At 40.3% G+C, this 17,500-nt stretch overlaps 1 protein-coding gene across 2 annotated transcripts in view; it reads left to right on the plus strand.

Moving 5' to 3' along the window:
- Positions 1-17,500, plus strand: part of scinla (scinderin like a) — a 19,182-nt gene that overhangs the window by 84 nt on the left and 1,598 nt on the right. Inside the window, exons 1-16 of one of the 2 annotated variants that reach the window (XM_061978493.2) lie at positions 1-1,285; positions 1,377-1,538; positions 2,010-2,202; positions 2,267-2,421; positions 4,968-5,129; positions 5,203-5,352; positions 6,755-6,835; positions 7,542-7,677; positions 9,095-9,183; positions 9,267-9,482; positions 9,553-9,686; positions 9,752-9,842; positions 14,716-14,886; positions 14,965-15,139; positions 15,219-15,337; positions 15,399-15,476. The exon at positions 1-1,285 is cut by the window's left edge and continues 84 nt beyond it. In XM_061978493.2, coding sequence (XP_061834477.1) covers positions 2,022-2,202; positions 2,267-2,421; positions 4,968-5,129; positions 5,203-5,352; positions 6,755-6,835; positions 7,542-7,677; positions 9,095-9,183; positions 9,267-9,482; positions 9,553-9,686; positions 9,752-9,842; positions 14,716-14,886; positions 14,965-15,139; positions 15,219-15,337; positions 15,399-15,476 — 1,938 coding nt within the window. In that variant the 5' untranslated portion in view covers positions 1-1,285; positions 1,377-1,538; positions 2,010-2,021. Of the gene's footprint in view, positions 1,286-1,376; positions 1,539-1,579; positions 1,739-2,009; positions 2,203-2,266; positions 2,422-4,967; positions 5,130-5,202; positions 5,353-6,754; positions 6,836-7,541; positions 7,678-9,094; positions 9,184-9,266; positions 9,483-9,552; positions 9,687-9,751; positions 9,843-14,715; positions 14,887-14,964; positions 15,140-15,218; positions 15,338-15,398; positions 15,477-17,500 lie in introns of those variants that run through there. The other variant, XM_061978494.1, reaches the window with a different exon arrangement.

Raw genomic sequence — 17,500 nt, forward strand, 5'->3', positions numbered from 1 at the left:
TTTTTTTGTCCCAAAAAATGTACACAAAGTCTGGACGTTTGGCAAAGATATCTTTTCTGTCGTCTTCATCTCCGTCACATTTCTCCAGAAGTGTCTAACACATTTGAGCTCAGTGGCCGCATGGAGGAAAATCTATTCCCAACTGGTAAAATCATGGCATAATAACATCAAAATAAAGACAACTTCAGATTGTTTTCTTTGTCTTACTTTGCCCAAAAATAGAACAAACACATTGTGAAAATATTACAATAAAAATATAGACAAAACTAGTAAAGTTTAGATCCATGAAGGAAAGAAGAAAGTGAATGAATGTTTATAACTGAATACATTTACATATGCAGAGAAATGTCTTTTCTTTTCTAACATTTATGACAACCTTTTTCCAAAACACCATATAGAATGTGAGATATAACAGGATCATGCATACATTTATCATTTGTTTTCAAAACGCTTACAAAAATCTGCTGTGGGACCCCATTGTTATGACTTGATGGCCTAGCGCCAACACTGATGGAGTATTGGTGCGTGCAAAACAGCAGCAGGTCGTAATACTAATCAAATATTCATTGGCGAGCCTTGACTTTGACACATAGGCGTTATTCGATGAAATCACAGAGCACAAAACTGTCCGCTCTCCTTTAAGAGAGGCTCGGAAGCTACGAGGCTTGTTGAGTGGATGCCATCACTGCAGTCACGAAAACAAACCGGAACCAAGAAGGACAAAAACTGGATTTCCTTGCAAAAAATGGGAGTTGTGGTGGGAAAAAAAAAAGGAAACTTTTTTCAAGCAAGGCAAAAGGTGCTTGACCAGAGATTATTTCTGTCTACTTCACTGGTATTTATTGTATCTGCTCGTGTAGTTGTAAGACTATTAAAAATGAATCATTTTAAAAAAGCCAATAATTGGCCAAGCGGGTAATCGGTCGATCTTCACAGTGGACTCAGGACATAACCTTGGAGAACTCCTCCATGATTAGTCAGAAGTCCTCCATGTGGGTTTAGCAGCATTCTTGTGAAAGTCGTGGCAGTAAACGCCCTCTGCACTTTTGCAACACACAGACGGGTTTGTTCTGGTCCGCTCAAGTTGGGACAAGACTTTGTGCTCAGCCATGTGTGTGCGTGTGTGCCGCATTGTGTTCCCCCTTCACAATCAGGAAAAATGTGCTGAGTCGGCTGGCCGCGATGGGAGCGACGTTGATGCGAGGCGACATCGCTTTGCTGTCTGCACACGCCGACCGCCAACAACGCCGTAATGAACACAATCCAACCAATGACACACCCTGAGGTGTGTGCGTGATGAGCGCCTTGAGGGACGCCGCTAAAGAAGGGAAGTAAAAAGTGCCAGCACGTCAATCACACCTTTGTTGTTTTTTCAGAGCGCAAACAAGCTTTGTCCTTCTGGAATGAACAGCACCAGGAAGGGGCGTGTCCATGCAAGGAGGGTGGGGTCCAGGCCACGCCTCCCGCTGCCCTACCTTATATAAGTGGTGTGCGTCAGGCAGACACAAAGACACTTCCTGTGTGACAACTTCTTGCAGGTAACTGGGCTTCATTCTTCCTGGCTAAGACTCTTTCAACACCTTCACGCTGTCTTTGCTCAACTCTTTTCTATTTGCCTGGCATTTGAGAAGGTAGGTGTCAGGGAATGTAACTTAAGCTCAAAGCAGGAAGAAAGGCGCCATCCCATAATAGCCTTTGTAATAATAGCTTAGGAACAAGTCAGGTGGGACACGCCCAGGTGAGCCATGACTTATTTAACAGATCTTCTCTTTTATTCTTTTCTCTTCCACACTTGGAGTTACTTTTTCCAAGGGGACATCTCCAAAAACCTCTTTTGGGCGAGAAACCTGCACACTAACTTTTGGGCGAGAAACCTGCACACTAACTTTTGGGCGAGAAACCTGCACACTAACTTTTGGGCGAGAAACCTGCACACTAACTTTTGGGCGAGAAACCTGCACACTAACTTTTGGGCGAGAAACCTGCACACTAACTTGTTTTTGCATCAGGATCTGAAGAAGATGGCAGCCCACAAAGAGTTTGAGGCGGCGGGGAAGAAGCCGGGCCTTCAGGTGTGGCGCGTGGAGAAGCTGGACCTGAAACCCGTCCCGCCCGAACTCCATGGAAACTTCTACACGGGAGACTCCTACATTGTCCTCCACACCACCACGGGGCCGTCTTACTACATCCACACCTGGATCGGTACGGGCGACGCCTGGCGGCACACGCACCTTGACGCACTTGTACTTGACGTGTCTTTGTGCAGGCTCAGAGACCTCCCAGGACGAGAAAGGGGCCGCCGCCATTTTCATGACCCAGCTGGACGGCGCCCTGGGCGGCGCCCCCATTCAGTTCACCGAGTTCCAGAACTACGAGTCCATTTACTTCATGCGGTACTTCAAGAGGGGCATCAAGTACCAGGTGACCCCTCATAGATCTTGCCTCCAAATATCATTATGACGCCACGGCTAATAATATTAATTAGGCCTGTCAAAAATGAGGAGTTAACTCATGTGATTAATCACAAAAAACGCATTAATCATGTATAGTTGCAGATTAATCACGCAACTTTTTACAGCAGACCTGGGAAAATTAAGTCCCCGTTAAGCTTTTCAATCTGACCCGCCGGACATTCCCAAATAATTAGTTGAGATGTTTAAGATGTAAAGTGTAGCTGCCATTATGATGTGCACTCATCTTTTATAATGACCCGAAGTCTTCTACAATACTAAGTCTTTACAATCTGCATCATATACTAGTTACTATGCTCATCTAATTACTTACTATGCTCATCTAATTACTTACTATGCTCATCTAATTACTTACTATGGTCATCTAATTACTTACTATGGTCATCTAATTAGTTACTATGGTCATCTAATTACTTACTATGGTCATCTAATTAGTTACTATGGTCATCTAATTACTTACTATGGTCATCTAATTAGTTACTATGGTCATCTAATTACTTACTATGGTCATCTAATTAGTTACTATGGTCATCTAATGAGTTACTATGGTCATCTAATTAATTACTATGGTAATGTAATGAGTTACTATGGTAATGTAAGTCACAGCAGCTCAGACGAGGCACCAAGCAGTGTTTCCACAGAGTGAAATGTGGGTGTCAGGGACAGACGCGGAAGGAGATTTTGACAACAAAGTTGTAAAGCTTAGTGATATATCAGATTGTAGGTGGGGTTTTTGTTTTTTTGCGTTCATATTTCACTGTGATTGTTGCATTTTTGTTGCGTTTCGCTTGATTGTAAAATATGTGGATGGAGAGAGGGTGTGACATTCTTTTGTTGTCAATATTCAGTGTTTTATCGTTCATAGTTAATATTATAAATCCCACATTCTTTATTTTCTGGGTGTCTCATTCAGTAAAAAAAATGTAAAATTCCATTCCGTTTTTCAAGGCGGTCTGTCATAACGATTTAGCATTCAATCAGACATTATTGTGAGGTTTTGTATTAGTGTTGTTAAAAATAGATAAACCGGCCCCCAGACACTTTTGTTCTCTAAATTTGGCTCCGGGAGTCAAAATAATTGCCCAGGCCTGATTTACAGTCATTTATTTTGGGCTCCTTTACCTGCAAGTCGGCGAGGGTTGTTGTCAATGCATACACTTCATTTTGATTCAGAAAAACCACAAGACTTTAGATCAAACTGTTACCAGGTTTTCAACAATAAATGATGTACACTCAAGTAAAACACAAAAAAATGTTCATTCTGACATAAAATTGCATCGCGTAAAAATATCCAGATCTTTTTTTTTAGGTTAATTTAAATGATGTAAACAAGTTTACTGTGATTAATCACGATTAATCCAAATTCAAAAAGTGTGATTCATCTGATTTTTTTTTTTTTTTTTAATCATTTGACAGCACTAAGATGAATATATTATTAGTATTATTACCAAGGCTGTCAAAGGGTTAAGAATTGTATGCAGAATAATCACAGGGTTAAGTCACAGGGTGTTACATTTGGCATGACTTAAAAGTAAGTTAGCACACATTAATCAGCTGATTCATTCCAATGAATGCATTCACTTTAGGGGTGCACAAAAAAATAGATTCACATCCGAATTGTGATTCTTATTTATACTGATTCTAAATCGAGTCATGATTTTTAAAAATCTGTTTAAAAATTAAATAAATATGTGTGTGTGTATATGTATGTATACATACATATATATATGTATATATGTGTGTATGTATATGTATATATATGTGTGTATATATACTGTATGTATATGTGTGTATTTATATATACTGTATATGTATATATACTGTATGTATATATGTGTATATTTATATATATATGTATATATACTGTATGTATATATACTGTATGTATATTTATATGTATATATACTGTATGTATGTGTGTATATATATATATTTATATATATATATATATATATATACTTATTAAGACATATATATATATATATATATATATATATATATATATGTATATATATATAATTTTTATATAAGAAATAAGAGTTTAGTCCATCTCCGTACTACCAGAAGAAGCGTTTCTAACCTGTAATCTGTTTTGAAAAAGTTTCCTTACAATAATGTTATCGTCACCTGAGGAATCAGGATAGGATGGAATGGTTATGTGTCCAAAGATTCACATGCCTAGTAAATTTCTAGGTGTGCACAAAAAAATCCATTCACATCCAAATTGCGATTCTCATTCATTGATTTTCAAAAATCAATTATAACCTTTTTTTAGTATCGATTTTTCAAAAGACTTTTTGAGGCCATGTTCATGCAACTAGAAGGAGCTTTTTTCTTACCTAGAACCTGTTAGGAAGTAGTTTTGTTATAGTTATTATACCCAATAATACATTGTGAGAATGGTCACCCAGGAATGGGAATGGGATGAAATGGTTCACACACCTAATCATTTCTCCAGCCCTAATGATCACCAAGATCAATTCCTCTCTGCTTCAGAAAGGGGGCGTGGCATCAGGCTTCAACCAGGTCCTCACAAACGACGTCAACGTCAAGCGTCTGCTGAAGGTGAAAGGTCGGCACCAGATCCGCGCCACAGAGATGGACTTGTCGTGGAAGAGCTTCAACAAAGGAGACTGTTTCATCATCGACTTGGGCAAGGTGAGGAGGGGGGGGGGACTTTCTCTGGATCCCCGCTGACCTTTTGTGTGTCCCCCGCTGGTGTGATTGACAGGACATCTTCCACTGGGCAGGAAGCGAGAGCAACCACTACGAGCGCCTGAAGGCCACGCAGGTGGCCTGCGACATTCGCGACAACGAGCGTCGAGGCCGAGCCACGCTGCACCTGATCGACGAGGGCTCTGAGCCGGAACTTGTCCTTCAGGTGACATCATCATGTGTAATATTAAGATCAGGGCATTAAGTCTCAATGCCATTGACAACATGATTATACTTCACTAGCTAGGTGGTGAATGACCTCATACTTACTATTTGACTTTAATCCACATGTCCTCTGTAATAGTTTTACTTTGCATCGCAGCCTCATCCATTCAGAAGCCCATAGAGCTACTAGTGACAGATTTATGATTGTATTTCTAAAACCACCGTATTATTTACATTTATATTGAAGCGGAACTTTTTTCCTTACTATATACTGTCTAAAGAACAGGATATAAACACATGACTATTGAACATATTAGATTGAACTGATTTTTAGTCTTTGTTTATTGTTCACACAGTAGGAAGGGAATTCACATGGCCCCATTTGGCGTAATTTACCTGACGCATGAAACGTGACAAATTGGGAGGCGCACTACCCGCTTTAGCCACTAGATGACAGTAAGGAGTTGAATAGGCTGTTTGAGGCTGTTTAGGGCGGCTATAGCTGCAGGGATAAGGCTGTTTAGGGTGGCTATAGCTGCAGGGATAAGGCTGTTTAGGGTGGTTATAGCTGTAGGGATAAGGCTGTTTAGGGCAGCTATAGCTGCAGGGATAAGGCTGTTTAGGGTGGTTATAGCTGCAGGGATAAGGCTGTTTAGGGTGGCTATAGCTGCAGGGATAAGGCTGTTTAGGGTGGTTATAGCTGTAGGGATAAGGCTGTTTAGGGCAGCTATAGCTGCAGGGATAAGGCTGTTTAGGGTGGTTATAGCTGCAGGGATAAGGCTGTTTAGGGTGGTTATAGCTGTAGGGATAAGGCTGTTTAGGATGGCTATAGCTGCAGGAATAAGGCTGTTTAGGGTGGTTATAGCTGCAGGGATAAGGCTGTTTAGGGCGGCTATAGCTGCAGGGATAAGGCTGTTTAGGGTGGTTATAGCTGTAGGGATAAGACTTGTTGATGCTGCTGAATTCAGTTTCCAGTTTGTTTTTGGACTTCAGTTTTGCTTGAAGTACCTGTTTTCTTAAACACACAGTTTGAACAGTAACACTGTGTTTGAATATTTCATGCAGTGATTTTTAGGCATAGCAGTTATAGAATCACTGCATGACTCATTTGTTTATTGCAAGTGGTTCCGGGTCCAGCTGTTCAATGATTTTCTGTGAAGTAGGAATTATTATTCCTAAATGTAATATTTTGTTTATAGATGGAGCATATCAAACTTTTTAAATGTGATATTTAACATGAAGGAATAACATTAAAGACTGACAACCAGCCTGTGACTGTGCTGACTTTACAGATGCCATGTCCATCTTGTTTACTGTGACAGTCTAGGACTTTGTTCACACTGTGTGTCATTTTATGCTCTCAACTTAACGCCGTTGTCGTGGCGACCGTGTGGCATTCTCAGGCGCTGGGACCGCTGCCCCCGCTGCCGGCAGGAAGTAGTGACAAGACGGCGCACGCCCCTCACCCGGCCTCGCTGCACATGGTACGACACACTCTCAGCAGGGCACATGATACAACACACTCTCAGCAGGGCACATGGTACAACACACTCTCAGCAGGGCACATGGTACGACACACTCTCAGCAGGGCACATGGTACAACACACTCTCAGCAGGGCACATGATACAACACACTCTCAGCAGGGCACATGGTACAACACACTCTCAGCAGGGCACATGGTACGACACACTCTCAGCAGGGCACATGGTACAACACACTCTCAGCAGGGCACATGGTACAACACACTCTCAGCAGGGCACATGGTACAACACACTCTCAGCAGGGCACATGATACAACACACTCTCAGCAGGGCACATGGTACAACACACTCTCAGCAGGGCACATGGTACGACACACTCTCAGCAGGGCACATGGTACAACACACTCTCAGCAGGGCACATGGTACAACACACTCTCAGCAGGGCACATGATACAACACACTCTCAGCAGGGCACATGGTACAACACACTCTCAGCAGGGCACATGGTACAACACACTCTCAGCAGGGCACATGGTACAACACACTCTCAGCAGGGCACATGGTACAACACACTCTCAGCAGGGCACATGGTACAACACACTCTCAGCAGGGCACATGGTACAACACACTCTCAGCAGGGCACATGGTACGACACACTCTCAGCAGGGCACATGGGACAAGACTGAGCCAGGTGAGGTTTGTGTGCAGGTGTCCAACGCGGGCAGCGAGGAGGTGAAGATGAGCAAGGTGGCCGACAAGAATCCCTTCAAGCAAGACATGTTGTCCCAGAAGGAATGTTACCTGCTGGACAACGGCCAGGACAACAAGATCTTCTTCTGGAAAGGTAGTTAGCTGGTTAGCGTGATACTTTCTCCTCAGTTAGCAGATTGTCTCTGTTGTATTTACCTTAACTATATCATACATAGACGGGTTATATTTATAGGCTATATATCAACTATGGCTTATCAATTGCTCAAACTAGATGTAACATGTATAGATCATCTATGAGACACCTGTAAGATAACTAGGTTCAACTATATGTTATATAGACTGTATATCTTATATGTACAGCAGGTGATCTATTGTGATATATAGGGGATCTATTGTGATATATAGGGGATCTATTGTGATATATAGGTGATCTATTGTGATATATAGTGATATACAGGTGATCTATTGTGATATATAGTGATATACAGGTGATCTATTGTGATATATAGGTGATCTATTGTGATATATAGGTGATTTATTGTGATATACAGTCATATATAGGGGATCTATTATGATATATAGTGATATATAGGTGATCTATTGTGATATATAGTGATATATAGGTGATCTATTGTGATATATAGTGATATATAGGTGGTCGTTGTGGCTTGTGCAGCCCTTTGAGACACTTGTGATTTAGGGCTTTATAAATAAACATTGATTGATTGATATATAGGTGATCTATTGGTGATGTATAGGTGACCTATGGTGATCTATAGGTGATGTACAGATGATCTATAGGTGATCTATAGATCATCTATTGGTGATCTAAAGGTGGTGTATAGTTGATGTATAGGTGATCTGTAGGGTATGTATAGATCATCTGTAGGTGGTGTATAGGTGATGTGTAGATGATCTATAGATTATTTTTAGGTGGTGTATAGTTGATGTATAGATGATCTATAAATCATCCATAGGTGATCTGTAAGGTATATATAGATGATCTATAGATCATCTGTAGGTGATCTATAGGTGATAAATTAGTGATGGTGTGTCCATGGTGTTTCCATGATGTGTTCATGGTGTGTCAATGGTGTGTCAATGGTGTGTCCATGATGTTTCAATGGTGTGTCCATGATGTTTCAATGATGTGTCCATGATGTTTCAATGGTGTGTCCATGATGTTTCAATGGTGTGTCCATGATGTTTCAATGGTGTGTCCATGATGTTTCAATGGTGTGTCCATGATGTTTCAATGGTGTGTCCATGATGTGTCCATGATGTTTCAATGGTGTGTCCATGGTGTGTCCATGATGTTTCAATGGTGTGTCCATGATGTGTCAATGGTGTGTCCATGATGTTTCAATGGTGTGTCCATGATGTGTCCATGATGTTTCAATGGTGTGTCCATGATGTGTCCATGATGTGTCAATGGTGTGTCCATGATGTGTCCATGATGTTTCAATGGTGTGTCCATGATGTGTCCATGATGTTTCAATGGTGTGTCCATGATGTGTCCATGATGTGTCAATGGTGTGTCCACCCTGCAGGACGCGCGGCCAACGAGGACGAACGTTCTCACGGTTTACAAATCGCCAACAAGTACATCAAAGATAAGAATTACTCCTCCCACTGCCAGGTAATCTCCTGAAAGAAGTGTCCATGGTCTTGTCTTGACGTGCGTCCATGTCTTCATTCCTTCTTGGCTTCTGACACGCTCAGGTCCAGATTCTGCCCCAAGGGGCCGAGACCACCCTTTTCAAGGAGTACTTTGAGAACTGGCTGGACAAGGACGAGTCCACCGGCCCTGGCAAGCAGTACACCATCGGGAGGATCGCCGTGGTCAAGCAGATCCCCTTCGACGCCTCCAGTCTCCACGGCAACGCCAAGATGGCCGCCCAGCACGGCATGGTGGACGACGGCTCCGGCAAAGTCCAAGTCAGTGGTCTGGCCACACCTGCCTCCTGTGGGTGTGCTCTTCACAATTGTGCTGCTGTCTTCTCTCCAGATCTGGCGAGTGGAAGGAGGAGACAAGGTGGCGGTGGATCCTGCCACCTACGGAGAGTTCTACGGCGGCGACTGCTACCTGCTGCTGTACACCTACAAGCTGGACGGCAGAGAGAAGCGCATCATCTACATCTGGTCAGTGTAGTCTGTGCTCCATGGCTGATGGCCTCTGACTGACACACCACCTCTACACCCTCCAGGCAAGGAAACAAGTGCAGCAAGGACGAGCTGGGTGCCTCCGCCATCTTGGCGGTTCAACTGGACGATTCCATGGGAGGCGTGGCCACTCAAGTAAGTCAAATCATTGTGGTGGTCACGCTAAGCTAGCTCAATCTTTATTAACTGCTACTTTTCCTGACAACAGGAACATCGCTGAAGTTATTCCCATTTATAACAAACATATGGTCTCTACTAGCTCAATTTGCAAACATTCCTGAGAGAGTATTTGTAAATAGACTTGACAAACATCAGCTAGTCATTCACTAGCATCAGTAGTCATCTGTAAATAGACTTGACAAACATCAGCTAGTCATTCACTAGCATCAGTAGTCATCTGTAAATAGACTTGACAAACATCAGCTAGTCATTCACTAGCATCAGTAGTGGCACTTTGTACAACATGCAGACTTATGTCAAGCTCATTCCTTACTTCTGCAAACATGCTACCACTCTGGCATGACAGCTGAAGTACTTCTTGAAGTAATACATCTCAATATGTGCAAATGAAGAAGAAGAGTCACTTGTGGGCTTCCAAGACCTAACTTATTTATACTTTATTGAAATGATATGTCATAAATGCAAATGTTTGCAGATGATATTGTTGAGGAGAAGACTTGAAGGAAGTGTAATAGAGGTCAAGTTCCTTCAGCTAAAAAAATGGTTTAATATTAATAAGTAATCATTAAATGATAACAAAACTACATTTATGGTGTTTAGGACAAATTGTGAAGCAAAATTAAAATTAAATGAAGTGGAAATTGATAGAGTATATGAAACTATCCATACATCCATTTTCTACTGCTTGTCCCTTTCGGGATTGCGGGGGTTGCTGGAGCCTATCTCAGCTGCATTCGGGCGGAAGGCGGGGTACACCCTGGACAAGTCACCACCTCATCAACACAGATAGACAACATTCACACACTAGTGTTGCCAATCAACCTACATTCTTGGGAATAATAAATGATCAAACCACATATTGACTATATAAAGGGAGAAATATCCAAATCCATTGCTATTCTTTATAAAGTAAGACACATGCTGAATAAGACATGTCTGCACGTGCTCAGTGGCCTGGTGGTTAGAGTGTCCGCCCTGAGATGGCTAGGTCGGGAGTTCAAACCACCAAGTCATACCAAAGACTATAAAAATGGGAGCCATTAACCCCCACTCAGCATCAAGGCTTGGGAGTTAAATCACCAAAATGATTCCTGGGCGTGGCCACCGCTGCTGCTCACCGCTCTCCTCACCTCCCAGGGGGTGAACAAGGGTGATGGGTCAAATGCAGAGAATAATTTTGCCACACCTAGTGTGTGTGTGTGTGTGTGTGTGTGTGTGTGTGTGACAATCATTGCTACTTTAACTTAATATATTATTCTTTTATTTTTCCATATTAAACATATTGTGTTGAAGTTTGGGGAAATGTTTATAAAACAAACATAGAGCCAATAATTCAACTTCAAAAAAGGGTCATTAGAATAATACACAAAGCGTGCTACTACAATCCATTCTTTATAAGTTGTAATGTGTTCAAATGTTCCGATATTGTGTTTTTAAAAAGAATGAAAGGAGTAAAGAAGGACATCCTTGCAGCTTGTCTTCTTAGGTTCTTCACATGAAGAGGAGAAAAGTATCTTGATTTTTGAAATATGTAAAGTAAGAAGGAATATAAAATACAAATGTATTCCAGTTTTAGGAGTTAAATGGTGGAAAATGCTCAGTGATGTAGTTCTTTGTTAAGTTTAAGAAAGCCTTGAAATGTGAAATAATGGAAAATTATAAATATAGCAACAATTACCTTTGATTTGTTGAACGTTGATGTTCTAATGTCATTTTCAGTGAAGGTACAAGATTCCTTTTTCTTGTTGTGTGTGTGTGTGATTGTTCATATGTATCATCTATGTGTGTGATTGTTCATATGTATCATCTGTGTTGTGTGTGTATGATTGTTCATATGTATCATCTGTGTTGTGTGTGTGTGTGATTGTTCATATGTATCATCTGTGTTGTGTGTGTATGATTGTTCATATGTATCATCTGTGTTGTGTGTGTGTGATTGTTCATATGTATCATCTGTGTTGTGTGTGTGTGATTGTTCATATGTATCATCTGTGTTGTGTGTGTGTGATTGTTCATATGTATCATCTGTGTTGTGTGTGTGATTGTTCATATGTATCATCTGTGTTGTGTGTGTGATTGTTCATATGTATCATCTGTGTTGTGTGTGTGTGTGATTGTTCATATGTATCATCTGTGTTGTGTGTGTGTGATTGTTCATATGTATCATCTGTGTTGTGTGTGTGATTGTTCATATGTATCATCTGTGTTGTGTGTGTGATTGTTCATATGTATCATCTGTGTTGTGTGTGTGTGATTGTTCATATGTATCATCTGTGTTGTGTGTGTGATTGTTCATATGTATCATCTGTGTTGTGTGTGTGTGATTGTTCATATGTATCATCTGTGTTGTGTGTGTGTGTGATTGTTCATATGTATCATCTGTGTTGTGTGTGTGTGATTGTTCATATGTATCATCTGTGTTGTGTGTGTGATTGTTCATATGTATCATCTGTGTTGTGTGTGTGTGATTGTTCATATGTATCATCTGTGTTGTGTGTGATTGTTCATATGTATCATCTGTGTTGTTCAACTGACTTAAATGTACTCCTTTCATTCATTCATTCATTCATTCATTCATTCATATGTATCATCTGTGCTGTTCAACTGACCTAAATGTACTCCTTTCATTCATTCATTCATTCATTGTTCATATGTATCATCTGTGTTAAGTGTGTGATTGTTCATATGTATCATCTGTGTTGTGTGTGTGATTGTTCATATGTATCATCTGTGTTAAGTGTGTGATTGTTCATATGTATCATCTGTGTTGTGTGTGTGATTGTTCATATGTATCATCTGTGTTGTGTGTGTGTGATTGTTCATATGTATCATCTGTGTTGTGTGTGTGTGATTGTTCATATGTATCATCTGTGTTGTGTGTGTGATTGTTCATATGTATCATCTGTGTTGTGTGTGATTGTTCATATGTATCATCTGTGTTGTGTGTGTGTGATTGTTCATATGTATCATCTGTGTTGTGTGTGTGTGATTGTTCATATGTATCATCTGTGTTGTGTGTGTGATTGTTCATATGTATCATCTGTGTTGTGTGTGATTGTTCATATGTATCATCTGTGTTGTGTGTGTGTGTGATTGTTCATATGTATCTGTGTTGTGTGTGATTGTTCATATGTATCATCTGTGTTGTGTGTGTGTGATTGTTCATATGTATCATCTGTGTTGTGTGTGTGTGATTGTTCATATGTATCATCTGTGTTGTGTGTGTGATTGTTCATATGTATCATCTGTGTTGTGTGTGTGTGTGATTGTTCATATGTATCTGTGTTGTGTGTGATTGTTCATATGTATCATCTGTGTTGTGTGTGTGTGATTGTTCATATGTATCATCTGTGTTGTGTGTGTGTGATTGTTCATATGTATCATCTGTGTTGTGTGTGTGTGATTGTTCATATGTATCATCTGTGTTGTGTGTGTGTGTGATTGTTCATATGTATCATCTGTGTTGTGTGTGTGATTGTTCATATGTATCATCTGTGTTGTGTGTGTGTGTGATTGTTCATATGTATCTGTGTTGTGTGTGATTGTTCATATGTATCATCTGTGTTGTGTGTGTGTGATTGTTCATATGTATCATCTGTGTTGTGTGTGTGTGTGATTGTTCATATGTATCATCTGTGTTGTGTGTGTGTGTGATTGTTCATATGTATCATCTGTGTTGTGTGTGTGTGATTGTTCATATGTATCATCTGTGTTGTGTGTGTGTGATTGTTCATATGTATCATCTGTGTTGTGTGTGTGTGTGATTGTTCATATGTATCATCTGTGTTGTGTGTGTGATTGTTCATATGTATCATCTGTGTTGTGTGTGTGTGTGATTGTTCATATGTATCTGTGTTGTGTGTGATTGTTCATATGTATCATCTGTGTTGTGTGTGTGTGATTGTTCATATGTATCATCTGTGTTGTGTGTGTGTGATTGTTCATATGTATCATCTGTGTTGTGTGTGTGTGATTGTTCATATGTATCATCTGTGTTGTGTGTGTGTGTGATTGTTCATATGTATCATCTGTGTTGTGTGTGTGTGTGATTGTTCATATGTATCATCTGTGTTGTGTGTGTGTGATTGTTCATATGTATCATCTGTGTTGTGTGTGTGTGATTGTTCATATGTATCATCTGTGTTGTGTGTGTGTGTGATTGTTCATATGTATCATCTGTGTTGTGTGTGTGTGATTGTTCATATGTATCATCTGTGTTGTGTGTGTGTGATTGTTCATATGTATCATCTGTGTTGTGTGTGTGTGTGATTGTTCATATGTATCATCTGTGTTGTGTGTGTGATTGTTCATATGTATCATCTGTGTTGTGTGTGTGTGTGATTGTTCATATGTATCTGTGTTGTGTGTGATTGTTCATATGTATCATCTGTGTTGTGTGTGTGTGATTGTTCATATGTATCATCTGTGTTGTGTGTGTGTGATTGTTCATATGTATCATCTGTGTTGTGTGTGTGTGATTGTTCATATGTATCATCTGTGTTGTGTGTGTGTGTGATTGTTCATATGTATCATCTGTGTTGTGTGTGTGTGTGATTGTTCATATGTATCATCTGTGTTGTGTGTGTGTGATTGTTCATATGTATCATCTGTGTTGTGTGTGTGTGTGATTGTTCATATGTATCATCTGTGTTGTGTGTGTGTGTGATTGTTCATATGTATCATCTGTGTTGTGTGTGTGTGATTGTTCATATGTATCATCTGTGTTGTGTGTGTGTGATTGTTCATATGTATCATCTGTGTTGTCCAACTGAGCTAAATGTACTCCTTTCATTGATTGATTGATTGATTGATTGTTGGTTGTTGTCAGGTCCGTGTGACTCAAGGCCAAGAACCTCCTCACCTGCTGAGCCTGTTCAAGGGCCAGCCCCTGGTGGCCCACCTGGGCGGCACATCCCGCAAAGGTGGCGACAAGGCGCCGGCCGCCACGCGACTCTTCCACATTCGCCAGAGCCGCAACAAAGCCACACGGGCCGTGGAGGTTGTGTCTGCGTGGACGTGGACTGTCCACTAGGTGGCGCCTGCAATAGAAAGCTGACTCTCCGCTCTCCCGTCACAGGTGGTGGCGGACGCTGCGGCGCTCAACTCCAACGACATCTTTGTGCTCAAGTCCCCGAGCGGGAACTTCCTGTGGAAGGGCCGCGGAGCCACGGCGGAGGAGATGGTCGCCGCCAAACACGTGGCGGGCCTGCTGGGCGTCACCCCCACTGAGGTGGCAGAGACCAAAGAGCCCGGTGAGTCCTGACGTGCGGCTTTGATCCCACGGCGCTGACTACTTCCTGTTCTCACTTCCTGTTCTCTGCTGGCCGCCAGCAAGCTTGTGGTCGGCGCTGGGCGGGAAGAAGCCCTACCAAACCTCGCTGGTCCTGCAGACCGCCGTCGTGAGGCTTCCTCGACTCTTTGGATGCTCCAACGCCAGCGGCAGACTGACGGTGAGACACGGACGCCTTTTGTGGGGCCGAGACGTCTTTGTGACACACCTCTGGTCTTCAGGTGGAGGAGGTCCCTGGAGACCTGACCCAGATTGACCTGGAGACCGATGACATCATGATTCTGGACACTCATGATCAGGTGCTGATGCTTTCCACTTCCTCCTGAAAGAAGCAGATCTTATTTCACTTGTTCCTTTCTTTCTTCACTTCCTCTTCTCACTGACTAATCAAATAAGTCAATACATGATCAATACATCAATAAATGAAGATTCACATCATATTTACAAAAGGTCCAACATGTTTATCACTATTCTTCTTAGGAAACACTTTGACTTTCAACATATTAGTACTTTGACATCTTTATGTCATGATCATATTAGTACTTTGACATCTTTATGTCATGATCATATTAGTACTTTGTTTGACATCTTTATGTCATGATCATATTAGTACTTTGACATCTTTATGTCATGATCATATTAGTACTTTGACATCTTTATGTCATGATCATATTAGTACTTTGACATCTTTATGTCATGATCATATTAGTACTTTGACATCTTTATGTCATGATCATATTAGTACTTTGACATCTTTATGTCATGATCATATTAGTACTTTGACATCTTTATGTAATGATCATATTAGTACTTTGACATCTTTATGTAATGATCATATTAGTACTTTGACATCTTTATGTCATGATCATATTAGTACTTTGACATCTTTATGTAATGATCATATTAGTACTTTGACATCTTTATGTAATGATCATATTAGTACTTTGACATCTTTATGTCATGATCATATTAGTACTTTGACATCTTTATGTCATGATCATATTAGTACTTTGACATCTTTATGTCATGATCATATTAGTACTTTGACATCTTTATGTCATGATCATATTAGTACTTTGACATCTTTATGTCATGATCATATTAGTACTTTGTTTGACATCTTTATGTAATGATCATATTAGTACTTTGACATCTTTATGTCATGATCATATTAGTACTTTGTTTGACATCTTTATGTAATGATCATATTAGTACTTTGACATCTTTATGTCATGATCATATTAGTACTTTGACATCTTTATGTCATGATCATATTAGTACTTTGTTTGACATCTTTATGTAATGATCATATTAGTACTTTGACATCTTTATGTCATGATCATATAGAGTTAGTGCTGCAAGGGATTCTGGGTATTTGTTCTGTTGTGTTACGGTGCGGATGTTCTCCCGAAATGTGTTTGTCATTCTTGTTTGGTGTGGGTTCATAGTGTGGCGCATATTTGTAACAGTGTTAAACTTGTTTATATGACCACCCTCAGTGTGACCTGTATGGCTGTTAGACAAGTATGCATTGCATTCACTTGTGTGTGTGAAAAGCCGTAGACATTATGTGACTGGGCCGGCACACAAAGGCAGTGCCTTTAAGGTTTATTGGCGCTCTGTACTTCTCCCTACGTCCGTGTACACAGCGGCCTTTTAAAAAGTCATATATTTGACTTTTTGATACCGATACCGATAATTTTGAAACCGATACCGATAATATCCGATATTACATTTTAAAGCATTTATCGGCTGATAATATCGGCTGTCTGATATTATCGGACATCACTAATTATAATACTTTTTCATGAATAAATAAAGGCTTTGTATATCCAACATGATGTATTATTTCAACTTTACTTTTGTCATTATTTCTGCACAATAACTCAGTTATGCTAACACTAGCGAGCAGTCAAGAATATAAAGTGATTTTTGAACATATTTTGCTTTATTTATTACTGAAATATTTCTAGACACTTTATATTGTATATTTCTATATAAGATTTTCACTTCATATTATCATCTATTTTAGACCTAAAATGTGTAGACACAGTGGTGGTCAAAAGTGTACGTACACGTGTAAAGAACATCATGTCTGGACTTTACAATCATTATTATGTTTTTGTGATGTAGTGATTGCAGCACATACTTGTTGCATTCATGAAGTTTGCTTCTTTGATGAATTTATTATGGCTCTACTGAAAATGTGAGGGTGAAAAGTATACATACAGCAATGTTCATATTTGCTTACATGTCCCTTGGCAAGTTGACCTGCAATAAGGTGCTTTTGGTAGCCATCCACAAGCTTCTGCTTGACCACTTG

The sequence above is a fragment of the Nerophis lumbriciformis genome, linkage group LG18 (genome assembly GCF_033978685.3).
Source record: "Nerophis lumbriciformis linkage group LG18, RoL_Nlum_v2.1, whole genome shotgun sequence".
NCBI lineage: Eukaryota > Metazoa > Chordata > Actinopteri > Syngnathiformes > Syngnathidae > Nerophis > Nerophis lumbriciformis.